The sequence below is a fragment of the Salvelinus alpinus genome, chromosome 4 (assembly GCF_045679555.1).
Source record: "Salvelinus alpinus chromosome 4, SLU_Salpinus.1, whole genome shotgun sequence".
NCBI classification, from domain to species: domain Eukaryota; kingdom Metazoa; phylum Chordata; class Actinopteri; order Salmoniformes; family Salmonidae; genus Salvelinus; species Salvelinus alpinus.
Genome location: NC_092089.1, coordinates 29,797,639 through 29,816,170, shown reverse-complemented (window position 1 = coordinate 29,816,170; position 18,532 = coordinate 29,797,639). Strand labels below are relative to the sequence as shown.

Genomic DNA, 18,532 nt, shown 5'->3' with positions numbered 1-18,532 from the left:
GAGAGAGACAGAGAGCGACAGGGTTAGGTCGGTGGGAGAGAGACAGAGCGACAGGGTTAGGTCGTTGGGAGAGAGAGAGAGAGAGAGACAGAGGGCGACAGGGTTAGGTCGGTGGGAGAGAGACAGAGCGACAGGGTTAGGTCGGTGGGAGAGAGAGACAGAGAGCAACAGGGTTAGGTCGTTGGGAGAGAGAGAGAGACAGAGAGCGACAGGGTTAGGTCGGTGGGAGAGAGAGAGAGAGACAGAGGGCGACAAGGTTAGGTCGGTGGGAGAGAGACAGACAGAGAGAGAGCGACAGGGTTAGGTCGGTGGGAGAGAGAGAGAGAGAGCGACAGGGTTAGGTCGGTGGGAGAGACAGACAGAGAGCGACAGGGTTAGGTCGGAAGGAGAGAGACAGAGCAACAGGGTTAGGTCGGTGGGAGAGAGAGACAGAGAGCGACAGGGTTAGGTCGGTGGGAGAGAGAGACAGAGAGCGACAGGGTTAGGTCGGTGGGAGAGAGAGAGAGACAGAGAGCGACAGGGTTAGGTCGGTGGGAGAGAGAGAGAGCGACAGGGTTAGGTCGGGGAGAGAGAGAGAGAGAGACAGAGAGCGACAGGGTTAGGTCGGTGGGAGAGAGAGAGAGACAGAGAGCGACAGGGTTAGGTCGGTGGGAGAGAGACAGAGAGCGACAGGGTTAGGTCGGTGGGAGAGAGACAGAGAGCGACAGGGTTAGGTCGGTGGGAGAGAGACAGAGAGCGACAGGGTTAGGTCGGTGGGAGAGAGACAGAGAGCGACAGGGTTAGGTCGGTGGGAGAGAGACAGAGAGCGACAGGGTTAGGTCGGTGGGAGAGAGAGACAGAGAGCGACAGGGTTAGGTCGGTGGGAGAGAGAGAGAGACAGAGAGCGACAGGGTTAGGTCGGTGGGAGAGAGAGAGAGACAGAGAGCGACAGGGTTAGGTCGGTGGGAGAGAGAGAGAGACAGAGAGCGACAGGGTTAGGTCGGTGGGAGAGAGAGAGACAGAGAGCGACAGGGTTAGGTCGGTGGGAGAGAGAGAGAGACAGAGAGCGACAGGGTTAGGTCGGTGGGAGAGAGAGACAGAGAGCGACAGGGTTAGGTCGGTGGGAGAGAGAGAGAGACAGAGAGCGACAGGGTTAGGTCGGTGGGAGAGAGAGACAGAGAGCGACAGGGTTAGGTCGGTGGGAGAGAAAGACAGAGAGCGACAGGGTTAGGTCGGTGGGAGAGAGAGAGAGACAGAGAGCGACAGGGTTAGGTCGGTGGGAGAGAGAGAGAGAGAGAGAGAGCGACAGGGTTAGGTCGGTGGGAGAGAGAGAGAGCGACAGGGTTAGGTCGGTGGGAGAGAGAGACAGAGAGCGACAGAGTTAGGTCGGTGGGAGAGAGACAGAGCGACAGGGTTAGGTCGTTGGGAGAGAGAGAGAGAGAGAGACAGAGGGCGACAGGGTTAGGTCGGTGGGAGAGAGACAGAGCGACAGGGTTAGGTCGGTGGGAGAGAGAGACAGAGAGCAACAGGGTTAGGTCGTTGGGAGAGAGAGAGAGACAGAGAGCGACAGGGTTAGGTCGGTGGGAGAGAGAGAGAGAGACAGAGGGCGACAAGGTTAGGTCGGTGGGAGAGAGACAGACAGAGAGAGAGCGACAGGGTTAGGTCGGTGGGAGAGAGAGAGAGAGAGCGACAGGGTTAGGTCGGTGGGAGAGACAGACAGAGAGCGACAGGGTTAGGTCGGAAGGAGAGAGACAGAGCAACAGGGTTAGGTCGGTGGGAGAGAGAGACAGAGAGCGACAGGGTTAGGTCGGAGGGAGAGAGAGACAGAGAGCGACAGGGTTAGGTCGGTGGGAGAGAGAGACAGAGAGCGACAGGGTTAGGTCGGTGGGAGAGAGACAGAGAGCGACAGGGTTAGGTCGGTGGGAGAGAGAGAGCGACAGGGTTAGGTCGGTGGGAGAGAGAGACAGAGAGCGACAGGGTTAGGTCGGTGGGAGAGAGAGACAGAGAGCGACAGGGTTAGGTCGGTGGGAGAGAGAGACAGAGAGCGACAGGGTTAGGTCGGTGGGAGAGAGAGAGAGAGCGACAGGGTTAGGTCGGTGGGAGAGAGAGAGAGAGCGACAGGGTTAGGTCGGTGGGAGAGAGACAGAGAGCGACAGGGTTAGGTCGGTGGGAGAGAGAGAGAGAGCGACAGGGTTAGGTCGGTGGGAGAGAGAGACAGAGCGACAGGGTTAGGTCGGTGGGAGAGAGAGACAGAGAGCGACAGGGTTAGGTCGGTGGGAGAGAGAGAGAGAGAGCGACAGGGTTAGGTCGTTGGGAGAAAGAGACAGAGCGACAGGGTTAGGTCGGTGGGAGAGAGAGAGAGAGCGACAGGGTTAGGTCGTTGGGAGAGAGAGAGAGACAGAGAGCGACAGGGTTAGGTCGTTGGGAGAGAGAGAGAGACAGAGAGCGACAGGGTTAGGTCGTTGGGAGAGAGAGAGAGACAGAGAGCGACAGGGTTAGGTCGTTGGGAGAGAGAGAGAGACAGAGAGCGACAGGGTTAGGTCGTTGGGAGAGAGAGAGAGAGACAGAGGGCGACAGGGTTAGTTCGTTGGGAGAGAGAGAGAGAGAGCGACAGGGTTAGGTCGGTGGGAGAGAGAGAGAGAGACAGAGCGACAGGGTTAGGTCGGTGGGAGAGAGAGAGAGAGCGACAGGGTTAGGTCGGTGGGAGAGAGAGACAGAGAGCGACAGGGTTAGGTCGGGGGGAGAGAGACAGAGAGACAGGGTTAGGTCGGTGGGAGAGAGAGACAGAGGGCGACAGGGTTAGGTCGGTGGGAGAGAAAGACAGAGAGCGACAGGGTTAGGTCGGTGGGAGAGAGAGACAGAGCGACAGGGTTAGGTCGGTGGCAGAGAGACAGAGAGCGACAGGGTTAGGTCGGTGGGAGAGAGAGACAGAGCGACAGGTTTAGGTCGGTGGCAGAGAGAGACAGAGAGCGACAAGGTTAGGTCGGTGGGAGAGAGAGACAGAGAGCGACAGGGTTAGGTCGGTGGGAGAGAGACAGAGCGACAGGGTTAGGTCGGTGGGAGAGAGACAGAGCGACAGGGTTAGGTCGGTGGGAGAGAGAGACAGAGAGCGACAGGGTTAGGTCGGTGGGAGAGAGAGACAGAGAGACAGGGTTAGGTCGGTGGGAGAGAGAGACAGAGAGCGACAGGGTTAGGTCGGTGGGAGAGAGAGACAGAGAGCGACAGGGTTAGGTCGGTGGGAGAGAGAGACAGAGAGCGACAGGGTTAGGTCGGTGGGAGAGAGAGACAGAGAGCGACAGGGTTAGGTCGGTGGGAGAGAGAGACAGAGAGCGACAGGGTTAGGTCGGTGGGAGAGAGAGACAGAGAGCGACAGGGTTAGGTCGTTGGGAGAGAGAGACAGAGAGCGACAGGGTTAGGTCGGTGGGAGAGAGACAGAGAGACAGGGTTAGGTCGGTGGGAGAGAGACAGAGAGACAGGGTTAGGTCGGTGGGAGAGAGAGACAGAGAGCGACAGGGTTAGGTCGGTGGGAGAGAGAGACAGAGAGCGACAGGGTTAGGTCGTTGGGAGAGAGAGACAGAGAGCGACAGGGTTAGGTCGGTGGGAGAGAGACAGAGAGACAGGGTTAGGTCGGTGGGAGAGAGACAGAGAGACAGGGTTAGGTCGTGGGAGAGAGACAGAGAGACAGGGTTAGGTTGGTGGGTGTTTTCCGGTTGTGGCTAGATGGTATACACCTACGGTAGGAAAGTTCCATGTTTAAGTTGCGTCAAGGAAAAATGTAGCATTTTACCTAACCCTAACCCTTTTCCTAACCCACTACGTTAATTCTCCTAACCTGCTGCGTAAGTTCTCCTAACCCACTACGTTAATTATCCTAACCTGCTGCATAAGTTCTCCTAACCCACTACGTTAATTATCCTAACCTGCTACGTAAGTTCTCCTAACCCACTACGTTAATTATCCTAACCTGCTGCCTAAGTTCTCCTAACCCACTACGTTAATTATCCTAACCTGCTGCCTAAGTTCTCCTAACCCACTACGTTAATTATCCTAACCTGCTGCGTAAGTTCTCCTAACCCACTACGTTAATTATCCTAACCTGCTGCGTAAGTTCTCCTAACCCGCTACGTTAATTATCCTAACCTGCTGCGTAAGTTCTCCTAACCCGCTACGTTAATTATCCTAACCTGCTGCGTAAGTTCTCCTAACCCGCTACGTTAATTATCCTAACCTGTTGCGTAAGTTCTCCTAACCCACTACGTTAATTATCCTAACCTGCTGCGTAAGTTCTCCTAACCCGCTACGTTAATTATCCTAACCTGCTGCCTAAGTTCTCCTAACCCACTACGTTAATTATCCTAACCTGCTGCGTAAGTTCTGACTAACCCACTACGTTAATTATCCTAACCTGCTGCGTAAGTTCTCCTAACCCACTACGTTAATTATCCTAACCTGCTGCCTAAGTTCTCCTAACCCACTATGTTAATTATCCTAACCTGCTGCGTAAGTTCTCCTAACCCGCTACGTTAATTATCCTAACCTGCTGCCTAAGTTCTCCTAACCCACTACGTTAATTATCCTAACCTGCTGCGTAAGTTCTCCTAACCCACTACGTTAATTATCCTAACCTGCTGCGTAAGTTCTCCTAACCCGCTACGTTAATTATCCTAACCTGCTGCGTAAGTTCTCCTAACCCGCTACGTTAATTATCCTAACCTGCTGCGTAAGTTCTCCTAACCCGCTACGTTAATTATCCTAACCTGTTGCGTAAGTTCTCCTAACCCACTACGTTAATTATCCTAACCTGCTGCGTAAGTTCTCCTAACCCGCTACGTTAATTATCCTAACCTGCTGCCTAAGTTCTCCTAACCCACTACGTTAATTATCCTAACCTGCTGCGTAAGTTCTCCTAACCCACTACGTTAATTATCCTAACTTGCTGCGTAAGTTCTCCTAACCCACTACGTTAATTATCCTAACCTGCTGCGTAAGTTCTCCTAACCCACTACGTTAATTATCCTAACCTGCTGCGTAAGTTCTCCTAACCCACTGCGTAAATTATCCTAACCTGCTGCGTAAGTTCTCCTAACCCACTACGTTAATTATCCTAACCTGCTGCGTAAGTTCTCCTAACCCACTACGTTAATTATCCTAACCTGCTGCGTAAGTTCTCCTAACCCACTACGTTAATTATCCTAACCTGCTGCGTAAGTTCTCCTAACCCGGCTATGAAAAGCCAATTCGTAGCTGCATACCATCTAATCAAAACGGTGTTTTGCTACAAATAGAAATGCTTTGCTCATATCCCAACCAACCAGACACCACAACTCCCTCAACAGCAACATCATGAAGAAGTGATTCTATCAACAAAGCTCCTGGGTAGGAATGTTAGCCTCTATGATTAAAGACACACAGAGACACACACAGACACACAGGACTGGGCGTCAGCCTGTCTTTGATGGAAGAGGGACAGGGCTGACTCAACAGATCCTACAGAGTGGAGACAGACTTCATTAAATGAATGAGAGACTGGCACCAGAGATCCTGGTCTATACATGTTTGTACATTCATGGGAGAAATGTGCAGGTCTCTACCCCAAATTAATGGGAAAGATGAGCAATGCTACCCACTGTAGCAGGATATACCGACAACATACACACTTTAGCTTGACTGTTGAGGTAAGACTTGAGTGAACTGTCCCTTTAACGACTCTGTCCACTCTCAATCTGAATGTAGTAAGAGGACCGCAAGTACACACACACACACTCTGGGCAGAGGCCAGTTAATGCTAGAGTTAGCACATGGAAAAAGACTAGAACTATGAAATAAAAGATCTCACCCTGACACTTACCAAAGGAGTGGTTGATGACCTCAAACAGAGCAAAGTAGCTGGCCGTTATGCTGTCCATTTCTACTTTCATGACCACAGCCTGTGGGAGAGTGAGAAAGGCCTGTGCATTAACAAGGAGGCCTGTGCATTAACAAGGAGTGCTGTGTACATTTATGGTCCAGCCTAGAATTGTTTAATATGGGTCCAAGTGGTAACCAAGGTGTGAGGGTGTGGCCTGATGTACCAGGGAACTAGCTGTGGCCTGATGTACCAGGGAACTAGGTGTAGCCTGATGTTCCTGGGGACTAGGTATGAGGGTGTGGCCTGATGGTCCTGGGGACTAGGTGTGAGGGTGTGGCCTGATGGTCCTGGGGACTAGGTGTGAGGGTGTGGCCTGATGGTCCTGGGGACTAGGTGTGAGGGTGTGGCCTGATGGTCCTGGGGACTAGGTGTGAGGGTGTGGCCTGATGGTCCTGGGGACTAGGTGTGAGGGTGTGGCCTGATGGTCCTGGGGACTAGGTGTGAGGGTGTGGCCTGATGGTCCTGGGGACTAGGTGTGAGGGTGTGGCCTGATGGTCCTGGGGACTAGGTGTGAGGGTGTGGCCTGATGGTCCTGGGGACTAGGTGTGAGGGTGGGGCCTGATGGTCCTGCGGACTAGGTGTGAGGGTGTGGCCTGATGGTCCTGGGGACTAGGTATGGCCTGATGTTCCTGGGGACTAGGTGTGAAGGTGTGGCCTGATGGTCCTGGGGACTAGGTGTGAGGGAGTGGCCTGATGGTCCTGGGGACTAGGTGTGAGGGTGTGGCCTGATGGTCCTGGGCACTAGGTGTGAGGGTGTGGTCTGATGTTTCTGGGGACGAAGTGTGAGGGTGTGGTCTGATGGTCCTGGGGACTAGGTGTGAGGGTGTGGCCTGATGGTCCTTGGGACTAGGTGTGAGGGTGTGGCCTGATGGTCCTGGGGACTAGGTGTGACGGTGTATATGTGAGGGCTGTATGTGTAACTAGAGGTTAGGGGTGTGTTACCTGGTAGACCTGGTCAGTAGTACAGTTCTTGCGGACTCGGACTGTGACGGTGGTTTTATCAGGCATGGCTATCCTCAACTCCACATCTGATACACCGTTATAGTTCTACGGAGAATGAGGGATGGCAAGAGATGACTTACGGCCAGGCGGGTGAGAAGGCGGTCACAGGACCACTCATAGGCCAGACATGCACAGACACACACAGTGTAGACAGAGATGGAAAAGCAGGAGAGGAAACCAAAAAGAAGAATAAAGGACAGATGCCAGCCCCATCTCACACACCACACATCCCAGAGGATAGGATGAGAGGAGAGAGAACAGCAGAGAGAACAAGAGAGAAAGAGTCTAAAACAAGAATACATCTTAGAGAGAGGAATAAGAAAACACACTCAGAATGACACGCTTACCTCATCAGACTCAGACAGAAACTCCTGCATGACATCACTCTCCCCAATCACCCTCACTGAACACACTGTGAAGAGAGAAGGGAGAATGGGCAGCAGGATGGTGGAAAGGAGGGGAGAGAGAAGGTAGAAACACTGAGAAAGGCAGATCCATTGTAGACACTCCCATGAGCCTCTATGAGTAGCCTGTTATCCTGACCATCTCCACCTCCTCTCTAAGACACTCCCATGAGCCTCTATGAGTAGCCTGTTATCCTGACCATCTCCACCTCCTCTCTAAGACACTCCCATGAGCCTCTATGAGTAGCCTGTTATCCTGACCATCTCTACCTCCTCTCTAAGACACTCCCATGAGCCTCTATGAGTAGCCTGTTATCCTGACCATCTCTACCTCCTCTCTAAGACACTCCCATGAGCCTCTATGAGTAGCCCGTTATCCTGACCATCTCTACCTCCACTCTAAGACACTCCCATGAGCCTCTATGAGTAGCCTGTTATCCTGACCATCTCCACCGCCTCTCTAAGACACTCCCATGAGCCTCTATGAGTAGCCTGTTATCCTGACCATCTCCACCTCCTCTCTAAGACACTCCCATGAGCCTCTATGAGTAGCCTGTTATCCTGACCATCTCCACCGCCTCTCTAAGACACTCCCATGAGCCTCTATGAGTAGCCCGTTATCCTGACCATCTCCACCTCCTCTCTAAGACACTCCCATGAGCCTCTATGAGTAGCCTGTTATCCTGACCATCTCCACCGCCTCTCTAAGACACTCCCATGAGCCTCTATGAGTAGCCCGTTATCCTGACCATCTCCAATCCTTTCCTTTTCACATTTCTTCTTCCTCCTCCTCCATTCATTTATTGCATCAACTTCCACCTTCTTCCAGTTATCCCTCCTCCATCTCTCATTCCACCCTTTCTAACACCTTTCCAAACGGTTTTTACTCCATATTTCTCTGGCCTAATCTTTCTCCCTCCCTCACCTTTCTCCAGGTATTCCTCCAGTCCCCTGCGTCTAGCGTCTAGTTGTTGTTCAGACAGGGAGAAGGGCCATTTGCCAGGTATTTTGGGGAAGGTGTAGTTGGCAAACTCTCTCTTCAGGTTCTGGTTGAGGATAGCAAACTCCCTGTACCTCTTAGAGCACAGCTGTCTGCCTGCCATGTACACATTATACACCTGCAAACAGAAACACACAGTTGAAATATACTTTAGGTATTTTTATTTTATTTAACCAGGCAAGTCAGTTAAGAACAAATTCTTATTTACAATGACGGCCTAGGAACAGTGGATTAATTGCCTTGTTCAGGGGCAGAACGACATTTGTTTACCTTGTCAGCTCGGGGATTCGATCAAGCAACCTTTTGGTTACTGGCCCAACGCTCTAACCACTAGGCTACCTGCGGCAATACCTACATGTTATGTAAATCTTTCCTCAGTCATTTTATCTCTCCCCTGGTTGCGTTCAGTGTATTTGCATGTTGGGACAGATGAGGACAGGTTGTTCGCACCACTCCTTCCCTCTCTCCACCCCCCTTCCTTTCTTTCTCCTTCCGTCCATCTACTCACCACAAACCTCTCCTGGTTGCGTTCAGTGTATTTGCATGTTGGGACAGATGAGGACAGGTTGTTCGCACCACTCCTTCCCTCTCTCCACCCCCCTTCCTTTCTTTCTCCTTCCGTCCATCTACTCACCACAAACCTCTCCTGGTTGAGTTCAGCGTGTTTGTATGTGGGGACGGAGATGGGGACGGCCTGTTGGTCGCTGTAGTCGTAGCAGGACTGGGCTGAGCCGTCGTCTCCAGGGTCCAGACAGTCAGCCTCCTGGGGAGGTACAGACAGCACGGCCAGCATCAGCTCCATCTCCCCCGCACGGATCAGATCCACCACCTGCTTATGGGTCGCCCCCTCCACGTTCACACTATTACTGAGAGGAGAGAGGGAGAGAAAGAGATAGGCAGATACAGGGAGGTAGAGATTGAATATTTATTCATTATTGGGCTAGGGTATACTGAGTCATCATTGCAAATGAGCAGCAGCACTCATACATAATTAGCAACTAGCATTGGTTCTTTCTGCCTAAAATGAATTGTGTTGACGTTTCTTGCTGCCTAGTCAGTGTCTGTCTTGGTGTGAGTGGACAAACCCTCTTGTATAACAGTGATCATCCTATATTAAGTGCCAGTCTGAGTGTGTCTGGGAGTGAATGGACGAGCCCTCTTGTATAACAGTGATCATCCTATATTAAGTGCCAGTCTGAGTGTGTCTGGGAGTGAATGGACGAGCCCTCTTGTATAACAGTGATCATCCTATATTAAGTGCCAGTCTGAGTGTGTCTGGGAGTGAATGGACGAGCCCTCTTGTATAACAGTGATCATCCTATATTAAGTGCCAGTCTGAGTGTGTCTGGGAGTGAATAGACGAGCCCTCTTGTATAACAGTGATCATCCTATATTAAGTGCCAGTCTGAGTGTGTCTGGGAGTGAATGGACGAGCCCTCTTGTATAACAGTGATCATCCTATATTAAGTGCCAGTCTGAGTGTGTCTGGGAGTGAATAGACGAGCCCTCTTGTATAACAGTGATCATCCTATATTAAGTGCCAGTCTGAGTGTGTCTGGGAGTGAATGGACGAGCCCTCTTGTATAACAGTGATCATCCTATATTAAGTGCCAGTCTGAGTGTGTCTGGGAGTGAATGGACGAGCCCTCTTGTATAACAGTGATCATCCTATATTAAGGGTCAGTAGACGTCATGATAAGGCTGTCAGCAGGTCTAATGTTCACCTCAGCCGGAACTCTGACGTCTCCCATGGCAACGGGGTCACAGTGGGTTCGCGTCACTCAGATGACTGTGCGTCAGAGCATGAAATAGTAAGCTGGACTTGTGACCTCTGCAGGGACTCTGTGTGTGTGTGTGTGTGTGTGTGTGTGAGACTGGGCCACTCAGATGGCAGCGTGTCAAGGCATGAGACTGTGTGTGGGTGTAAGCAGCAGGAGTGCTGACGTCTGCACTGCAGCAGCCTATAGTAAATATTACAGTTACCAACTGTAGTTAGGCTCACAGTTCACACAGTAGAAACTATTGATACAGAAGAACCCAATCCTACCTTGATACACATGATGTCAATGTGATATTTCTGTATAAGTTCACAGGAAAATATATGACAAAGTAGCCCTTTGCCTAATAAACCCAGGCTATCTATCATGCTACATCAGTGACTGAGAGGAACAGAAAGCAGGCCAAAGGTTACAGCATCAACACACAACACTGCCAGACAGACCACCTGAGACCACCTGCAGTGGAGATGCTCCACAAGCACTGCAGCTAACACTGAGGAAGACACTGGTGACATAAAACAAACAGCTCAGACTGATAACAGACAATGACAGAGATACACACACTCCAATGTTTCACCAAGGAAACGGACAGTGTGCGCACAGCCGGCACAACTCCTAATCAGTGTGTGTGGGTAGAGAACACAGTAGGTCCATTCTGTAATCTGTAGCCTTATGCGTCCAAACATGTTGATCACTGCATGTATCCATTACAGGTGTTAAAAAACCCAGACTAATTTCCTTAAATCACTACTCTCTAAGCTGGCTAATATTTAACTGAAAGCTGCTGAGGTAGTCATACCACACACACACACACACACACACACAGAGACAAACACACAAACACACACACAGAGAAAGACAGACAAAAACACTTCCAAGTCTTTCTCCAGTCTAGTCTGGTTAGAATTCAGGAACAACTGTGGGTCATATAGCCATGAGTGTTTGGACTGGAGGCTGTCATAAAGGCATGGGTAGGGGGCTGAGAGGCAGACGTTCTCTGTGACTGTTTGTGTGTGTGTTCTCTGGGACTGTGTGTGTGTGTGTGTGTGTTCTCTGGGACTGTGTGTGTGTGTTCTCTGAGACTGTGTGTGTGTGTGTGTGTGTTCTCTGAGACTGTGTGTGTGTGTGTGTGTGTTCTCTCTGGGACTGTGTGTGTGTTCTCTGGGACTGTGTGTGTGTGTGTTCTCTGGGACTGTGTTGCTGAGGAGTGTGGATTTTGGAGAGCAGTGGAGATGCTCCACAAGCACTGCAGCTAACACTGAGGGACTGCTGTGTGTGAGCATATGGAGCACATGGCCAGGTGTCTCTCCCTGGCATAGATAATTGTGTTGCTCAAGACACACACACACACACAAACACACACAATGGGCGTGCAACCACCCGTGCACGCACACCAATATTGGAGTCAACAAACTGCCAGGCTACTGCACGGCACCCAATCATAAAGCAGCAAATGGTGAGCCAACAAATCAAAACAGAGAATTACTGAGAGCACATCCAATCAGATGAGCCCTATGTATCCTGTATCCAGCAACCCCCCTCACTCACTTTTTCTTCCCCACACACACACACACACACACACACACACACACACACTGATGCTGAGCTGTATGCTGCCTGCTCCTTGCCATGGCAACAGAACCTAACATCACCAAGCTAGCTACCCCTGTGCATACTAAACCTGTCGCAAAGACCAGACAGACACACTGCACTCTCTATGCATTGCAGCATCCGCATACAGACAGAGATGGCATATTATGGCTATTGTTGATCTATTACAATTAGGAAATGTTAAAGTCCCAATTTAATTGAGACTAGATATAAATAATTTGGGCACACTATTAAAATACCTATTATCATCATCATCAAGGCAAGTAGGTAAAATATTGGCTGACTATGAATGTGCACGCATTGAATGGCCATTTTTCTATCATCTGGTTCAGTTGTTAATAAGAATGACAGATGCTGTTTTTCTGGTAACGTGATGTGTAGGGAAGGAACCTGTGTGTGTGCTGGTGTTAATATAATTAGCTTGTATCCAAGTTCAGAGAGTCAGTGTGACTGGAATTCGTAATGATCACATGCTCTCACACAGACCGTCTTTTCATTGGGATGAACCGGCTCTTCTGCCCTGTACGCTCCCGATAAGACTGGTACAAGCACAGACTGATGCATGAGTTACCAAGGCTTTGTTAGCCTAGTCTCCAGGTCAAGTGAAACATATCATTTAACGTTGCTAGCTAGCTAGCAGCTATGATAGTTTATGGCGTTGCACTGAGCTGAGGACAACAGCTTGTGAATTATGGAGTTAGCAGAACACGGGCAGCAGCACACGTTTGTTTCACGAGCCAACTGCAGTGCACAGGAGCTGACATGACAATTACCGTCCTTTTTAGCTTTGCTGTGGTCTGTTTGTTTTGCCCTGCCTTGACCAAATATTGAGCTAGCTTACGCATGTAGTTAGCAGCTACCAGATAGCAAGCTAACTCTTACTTACACTTCCAGAATCCGGTCCCCTTTCGAGATACCGGCTCTGTCCGCTGCACCTCCCGGTAAAACAGCACTGACATGCTGTAGCGGAGCATACAATTCCCCGTTGATGCTCCGGAGTTGTCCTCCTTCGCTAACCTGTCCCCTGACATTGAAGCCATATCCCGAGTCAGACTTGACTATCCGCACCAGTCGCGGGCCTGAAGTAACGGTAGTCACCGTTTGGCAACTGCCGGTGCCCTGCGTTGGGCTGACACCGGAGCCGTTACGAGAGGATGGCTGAACTAACGGAGGTGCCACCGAATTCATTCCCTCTCCCTCGACGTCTGCCATTTCCCGTCAGCCTGTTTCTCCCCTTATCCACTTTGAGTCTCCCACACTTCAAGGTAGCTCTCCTAGTTATCTAGCTAGCTTGCTAGAAGCGATGGAGTGAGGAGGAGCGACCAAGTCAACGAAAACCGATTTGACTCGAGAGACTGCCCTCCCTGGAACCCGCCCCTCGTCTGGTTAGAGTGGGTCTCTACTGCGCAACCGCAACATCAAGATACTGGGCGAGTTTGAGTGGATACATTTTCTCAAGTCGATGGTCACTATGGGATCAATATCATGCCAAGTGTATTGTGAACTCACAGCATGTATTTTGTATTCGTGTATCATGATCTGTACAAATAAGTACCAATCCACAAATGTAAATCCATTTCCACAAGTGTAAATCATCAATCCACACATGTAAATCACTTTCCACAAATGTAAATCACTTTCCACAAATGTAAATTGCTATCCACAAATACAATTCACTATCCACAACCAAACACGTTTTGATTTGTATTTGTAAATCGATATATTGCATTAGAATTTTTTTTATACCTGCAGATATGCAGGTAATTTCCAAGGGCCTTACGTAAAATGACCGCGATAAAGACTAAAAGTTCTCACGCCAAGAAGCGATTTGTAGTCGTAGAAAAAACATCTCTCGCGTAGAAAAAAGTTATCACACTTAGAAAGCGATTTGTAGTCGTAGAAAAAAGGTTTGTACCCATAATAAGCGATTTCTATAAATCGCTGGCAGCCTCTCATTCGGTCATGTTGAAGCCTGCCTTTCAATGCTGCAGAAATTATACAATGGTAACCGTAATATGTTAACCATATGTGTAACCATAGTATGTCCAACGTAAATAATCGAAACCCTAGCCCTAGATTACTCTATATATGCAACACTATTGCGGTGTACACCCGTTCATCACCCAAATAGTTGAATTAGCTGGCCAGTGTGATAGCACCACTAAATGTGAAGGATGTGTATGGAATCAATATCATGCCAAAAGTATTGCGAACTCACAGCATGCATTTAGTATGTATGTATCATGATCTGTACAAATAAGTACCAATCCACAAATGTACATTTTTTATTTTATTTTTATTTCACCTTTATTTAACCAGGTAGGCCAGTTGAGAACAAGTTCTCATTTACAACTGCGACTTGGCCAAGATAAAGCAAAGCAGTGCGACAAAAACAACACAGAGTTACACATGGGATAAACAAATGTACAGTCAATAACACAATAGAAAAATGTGTATACAGTGTGTGCAAATGAAGTAAGGAGGTAAGGCAATAAATAGGCCAATAGTGGCGAAGTAATTACAATTTTGCAATTTACACTGGAGTGATATATGTGCAGATGAGGATGTGCAAGTAGAAATACTGGTGTGCAAAAGAGCAGAAAAACAAAAACAAATATGGGGATGAGGTAGGTAGTTGGTTGGATGGGCTATTTACAGACGGGCTGTGTACAGCTGCAGCGATCGGTAAGCTGCTCTGACAGCTGATGTTTAAAGTTAGTGAGGGAGATATAAGTCTCCAACTTCAGTGAATTTTGCAATTTGTTCCAATCATTGGCAGCAGAGAACTGGAAGGAAAGGTGGCCAAAGGAGGTGTTGGCTTTGAGGATCACCAGTGAAATATACCTGCTGGAGCGCGTGCTACGGGTGGGAGTTGCTATGGTGACCAGTGAGCTGAGATAAGGCAGAGCTTTACCTAGCAAAGACTTATAGATGACCTGGAGCCAGTGGGTTTGGCGACGAATATGTAGGAAGGACCAGCCAACAAGAGCATACAGGTCGCGGTGGTGGGTAGTATATGGGACTTTGGTGACAAAACGGATGACACTGTGATAGACTGCATCAAATTCGCAGAGTAGAGTGTTGGAGGCTATTTTGTAAATGACATCTCCGAAGTCAAGATCGGTCGGATGGTCAGTTTTACGAAGGTATGTTTGGCAGCATGAGTGAAGGAGACTTTGTTGTGAAATAGGAAGCCAATTCTAGATTTAACTTTTCGATTGGAGATGCTTAATGTGAGTCAGGAAGGAGAGTTTACAGTCTAGCCACACACCTAGGTATTTATAGTTGTCCACATATTCTAAGTCAGAACCGTCCAGTAGTGATGCTAGTCGGGCGAGCGGGGGCGGGCAGCGATCGGTTGAAGAGCATGCATTTCGTTTTACTAGCATTTAAGAGCAGTTGAAGGACTGTTGTATGGCGTTGAAGCTCGTTTTGGAGGTTTGTTAACACAGTGTCCAAAGAAGGGCCAGATGTATACAGAATGGTGTCGTCTGTGTAGAGGTGGATCAAAGAATCACCCGCAGCAAGAGCGACATCATTGATATATATATAGAGAAAAGAGTCGGCCTGAGAATTGAACCCTGTGGCACCCCCATAAAGACTGCCAGAGGTCCGGACAACAGGCCCTCTGATTTTACACACTGAACTCTATCTGAGAAGTAGTTGGTGAACCAGGCGAGGCAGTCATTTGAGAAACCAAGGCTGTTGAGTCTGCCGATAAGAATACGGTGATTGACAGAGTCGAAAGCCTTGGCCAGGTCGATGAAGACAGCTGCACAGTACTGTCTTTTATCGATCGCGGTTATGATATCGTTTAGGACCTTGAGCGTGGCTGAGGTGCACCCGTGACCAGCTCGGAAACCAGATTGCATAGCGGACAAGGTACGGTGGGATTCGAAATGGTTGGTGATCTGTTTGTTCACTTGGCTTTCGAAGACTTTAGAAAGGCAGGGCAGGATGGATATAGGTCTGTAACAGTTTGGGTCAAGAGTGTCACCCCCTTTGAAGAGGGGGATGACCGCGACTGCTTTCCAATCTTTAGCAATCTCAGACGATACAAAAGAGAGGTTGAACAGACTACTAATAGGGGTTGCAACAAAATCACCAATCCACAAATGTAAATCACCAATCCACAAATGTAAATCACCAATCCACAAATGTAAATCACCAATCCACAAATGTAAATCACCAATCCACAAATGTGAATCAACCAATCCACAAATGTAAATCACCAATCCACAAATGTAAATCACCAATCCACAAATGTAAATCACCAATCCACAAATGTGAATCAACCAATCCACAAATGTAAATCACCAATCCACAAATGTAAATCACCAATCCACAAATGTAAATCACTTTCCACAAATGTAAATCACTTTCCACAAATGTAAATCACCAATCCACAAATGTAAATCACTTTCCACAAATGTAAATCACTTTCCACAAATGTAAATCACTTTCCACAAATGTAAATCGCTATCCACAAATGCAATTCACTATCCACAAACAAACACGTTTTTATTTGTATTTGTAAATCGATATATTGCATTAGAATGTTTTTATACCTGCAGATATGCAGGTAATTTCCAAGGGCCTTAAGTAAAATGACTGCCATAAAGACAAAAGGTTCTCACGCGTAGAAACGATTTGTAGTCATAGAAAAAACCTCTGTATTTGCAACACTATTGCGGTGTACACCCGTTCATCACCCAAATAGTTGAATTAGCTGGCCAGTGTGATAGCACCACTAAATGTGAAGGATGTGTATGGGATCAATATCATGCCAAAAGTATTGGTGCTATCACACTGGCCAGCTAATTCAACTATTTGGGTGATGAACGGGTGTACTCTGCAATAGTGTTGCAAATACAGAGTAATCTAGGGCTAGGGTTTCGATTATTTACGTTGGACATCCTATGGCTACACATATGGTTAACATATTATGGTTACCAGACTATAATTTCTGCAGCCTTGAAAGGCAGGCATCAACATGGCCAAACGAGAGGCTACCAGCGATTTATAGAAATCACTTTCTATTGGTACAAACCTTTTTTCTACGACTACACATCTCTTTCTACGTGTGATAACTTTTTTTCTAAGAGTACAAATCTCTTTCTACGTGTGAGAACTTTTTTTATACGCTTGGGAACTTTTTTTGTTTGTTTGTGGATAGTAAACTGCATTTGTGGATAGTGATTTACATTTGTGGAAAGTGATTTACATTTGTGGAAAGTGATTTAGATTTTTGGAAAGTGATTTACATTTGTGGATTGGTGATTTACATTTGTGGATTGGTACGTATTTGTACTGATCATGATACATAAATACAAAATGTATGCTGTGAGTTCACAAATAAATTTGGCATGATATTGACACCATAGGGTCACGCCTTCCAAAGTGTGTTCCATATGCCGCTTTCATGTCCTTGTCGGAACTAGGAAACTGAAATTTCCGAATTGCTAACTGGTTGGAGTTATACACTTGCCGCGTTCAACGAATCAGCAAGTTGGAAATTTCAACATTTCCTAGTTCCGACTAGCATGTGAATGTGGCGATAGAGTACCATCGTATGAGTCATAATTCCCATAAAACCTAGCGGTCAAACACAGAAATGGTTCCAATAGTTTTTTTCCATACATTTTTCTCATAGGGGATTTTAGAAACACTTAAAAAAAAGGGCTGTGTTTCGTGTAGGTTTACCCTGGCGGGATGTTTTGATAACTGGGTAAATCTCTCTCGAACAAGGTGACTTTTATCAATATAATTGCCTGTATTTACCCTCCCCAAAAATGAATTGCTAATTAGCTGCTATTGTGGCTATCATACAGAACTACAAATGCCTGTCTCAAGATTAGCATCACCCACCAGGGCTATGATGATCTGGACTAGACTGCTGAAACGAGGCAAAGGTAAGAATCTCTGGATTAACTATCTAATGTTAGCTAAATGCAGTAATTAATACATTTGTTTGAATTGACAATTCTGTGAACTGTCCTGGGCAAGTTTTAAATTTACACAATACCTGTTATCTAGCTAGCTCACGTTTAGCTAGCTAGTTAGCAACATTAGCCTGGCTAGATGGCTACATGGCTACATTAGTGGTCTATTTGTCTAGCCATTTAAATGCATGAGAAATTGATAAAAATGAAGTAAGCTTTCTTTAACTTTTATAAACCAACAGTCTAGCTCGCTAGTTGTAACTAGCTAACTAATTTAGATGGTGAAGCTAGGAATTCTTTATAATGCTTGTTTGTGTCTGTGGGTGAGTAGTCTACTTCAAGTAGCCGACTTGACTTGTAGCTACCCTAGTTAGCTGTATTATTTTGGGCTGGCTTTTTGAGAAGTTTCAGAGACTGACTGATTAGTATATCTTGAGTCAACAGTGAGCTTATGTAGCACATGGGGATGTGTGAAACTTACTCCTTGTCCCCACTTTCACCAGTGAATAACTAGCTTTTCGCGTGGCGCTGACTGGTAAGACGCATCAGGAGGGCGGTCATGTGTGCTAGCAAGGCAGAGGTCTCGAGTTTGCTCCAGGTATGGGCCGAATCGGGAGGATGTGGTACTTGCTAAGCAAGAAGCGTGACTTCCGTTCAATTTAATTTACTGCGGGAAGACATTGATTGCTGTTGCGCTCTGGACAGCAGATCATTAGTATAGCTTGTAGGCAAGGTTATGTCATCTTATTTAGTCCTCTTTGCTATTGTGGGTTTTACATTAATTGGTATTCACATGTTTTGGACCAAAGGTGGATTTCTGAGGAATAATGGAGGGGAGAAAAAGAGGAAGAAGAGGTTGGATTTGAGGATGATGGTGATAAAAATGGACATGGGGTGTCGAAGAAGAT

The 18,532-nt window shown here is 47.8% G+C and overlaps 1 protein-coding gene across 5 annotated transcripts in view; it reads right to left on the bottom strand.

Moving 5' to 3' along the window:
• The window catches only part of snx27b (sorting nexin 27b), a 31,375-nt gene extending 18,325 nt beyond the window's left edge, over positions 1-13,050 (bottom strand). For 2 of the 5 annotated variants that reach the window (XM_071396518.1, XM_071396517.1), the window contains exons 1-6: positions 12,569-13,049; positions 8,802-9,159; positions 8,219-8,411; positions 7,237-7,301; positions 6,830-6,934; positions 5,828-5,906 (exon numbers count right to left, since the gene is read on the bottom strand). In XM_071396518.1, coding sequence (XP_071252619.1) covers positions 5,828-5,906; positions 6,830-6,934; positions 7,237-7,301; positions 8,219-8,411; positions 8,802-9,159; positions 12,569-12,894 — 1,126 coding nt within the window. In that variant the 5' untranslated portion in view covers positions 12,895-13,049. Of the gene's footprint in view, positions 1-5,827; positions 5,907-6,829; positions 6,935-7,236; positions 7,302-8,218; positions 8,412-8,801; positions 9,160-12,568 lie in introns of all 5 variants that reach the window. The other 3 variants (XM_071396522.1, XM_071396520.1, XM_071396519.1) reach the window with 3 other exon arrangements.
• Positions 13,051-18,532: the final 5,482 nt, after the last annotated feature.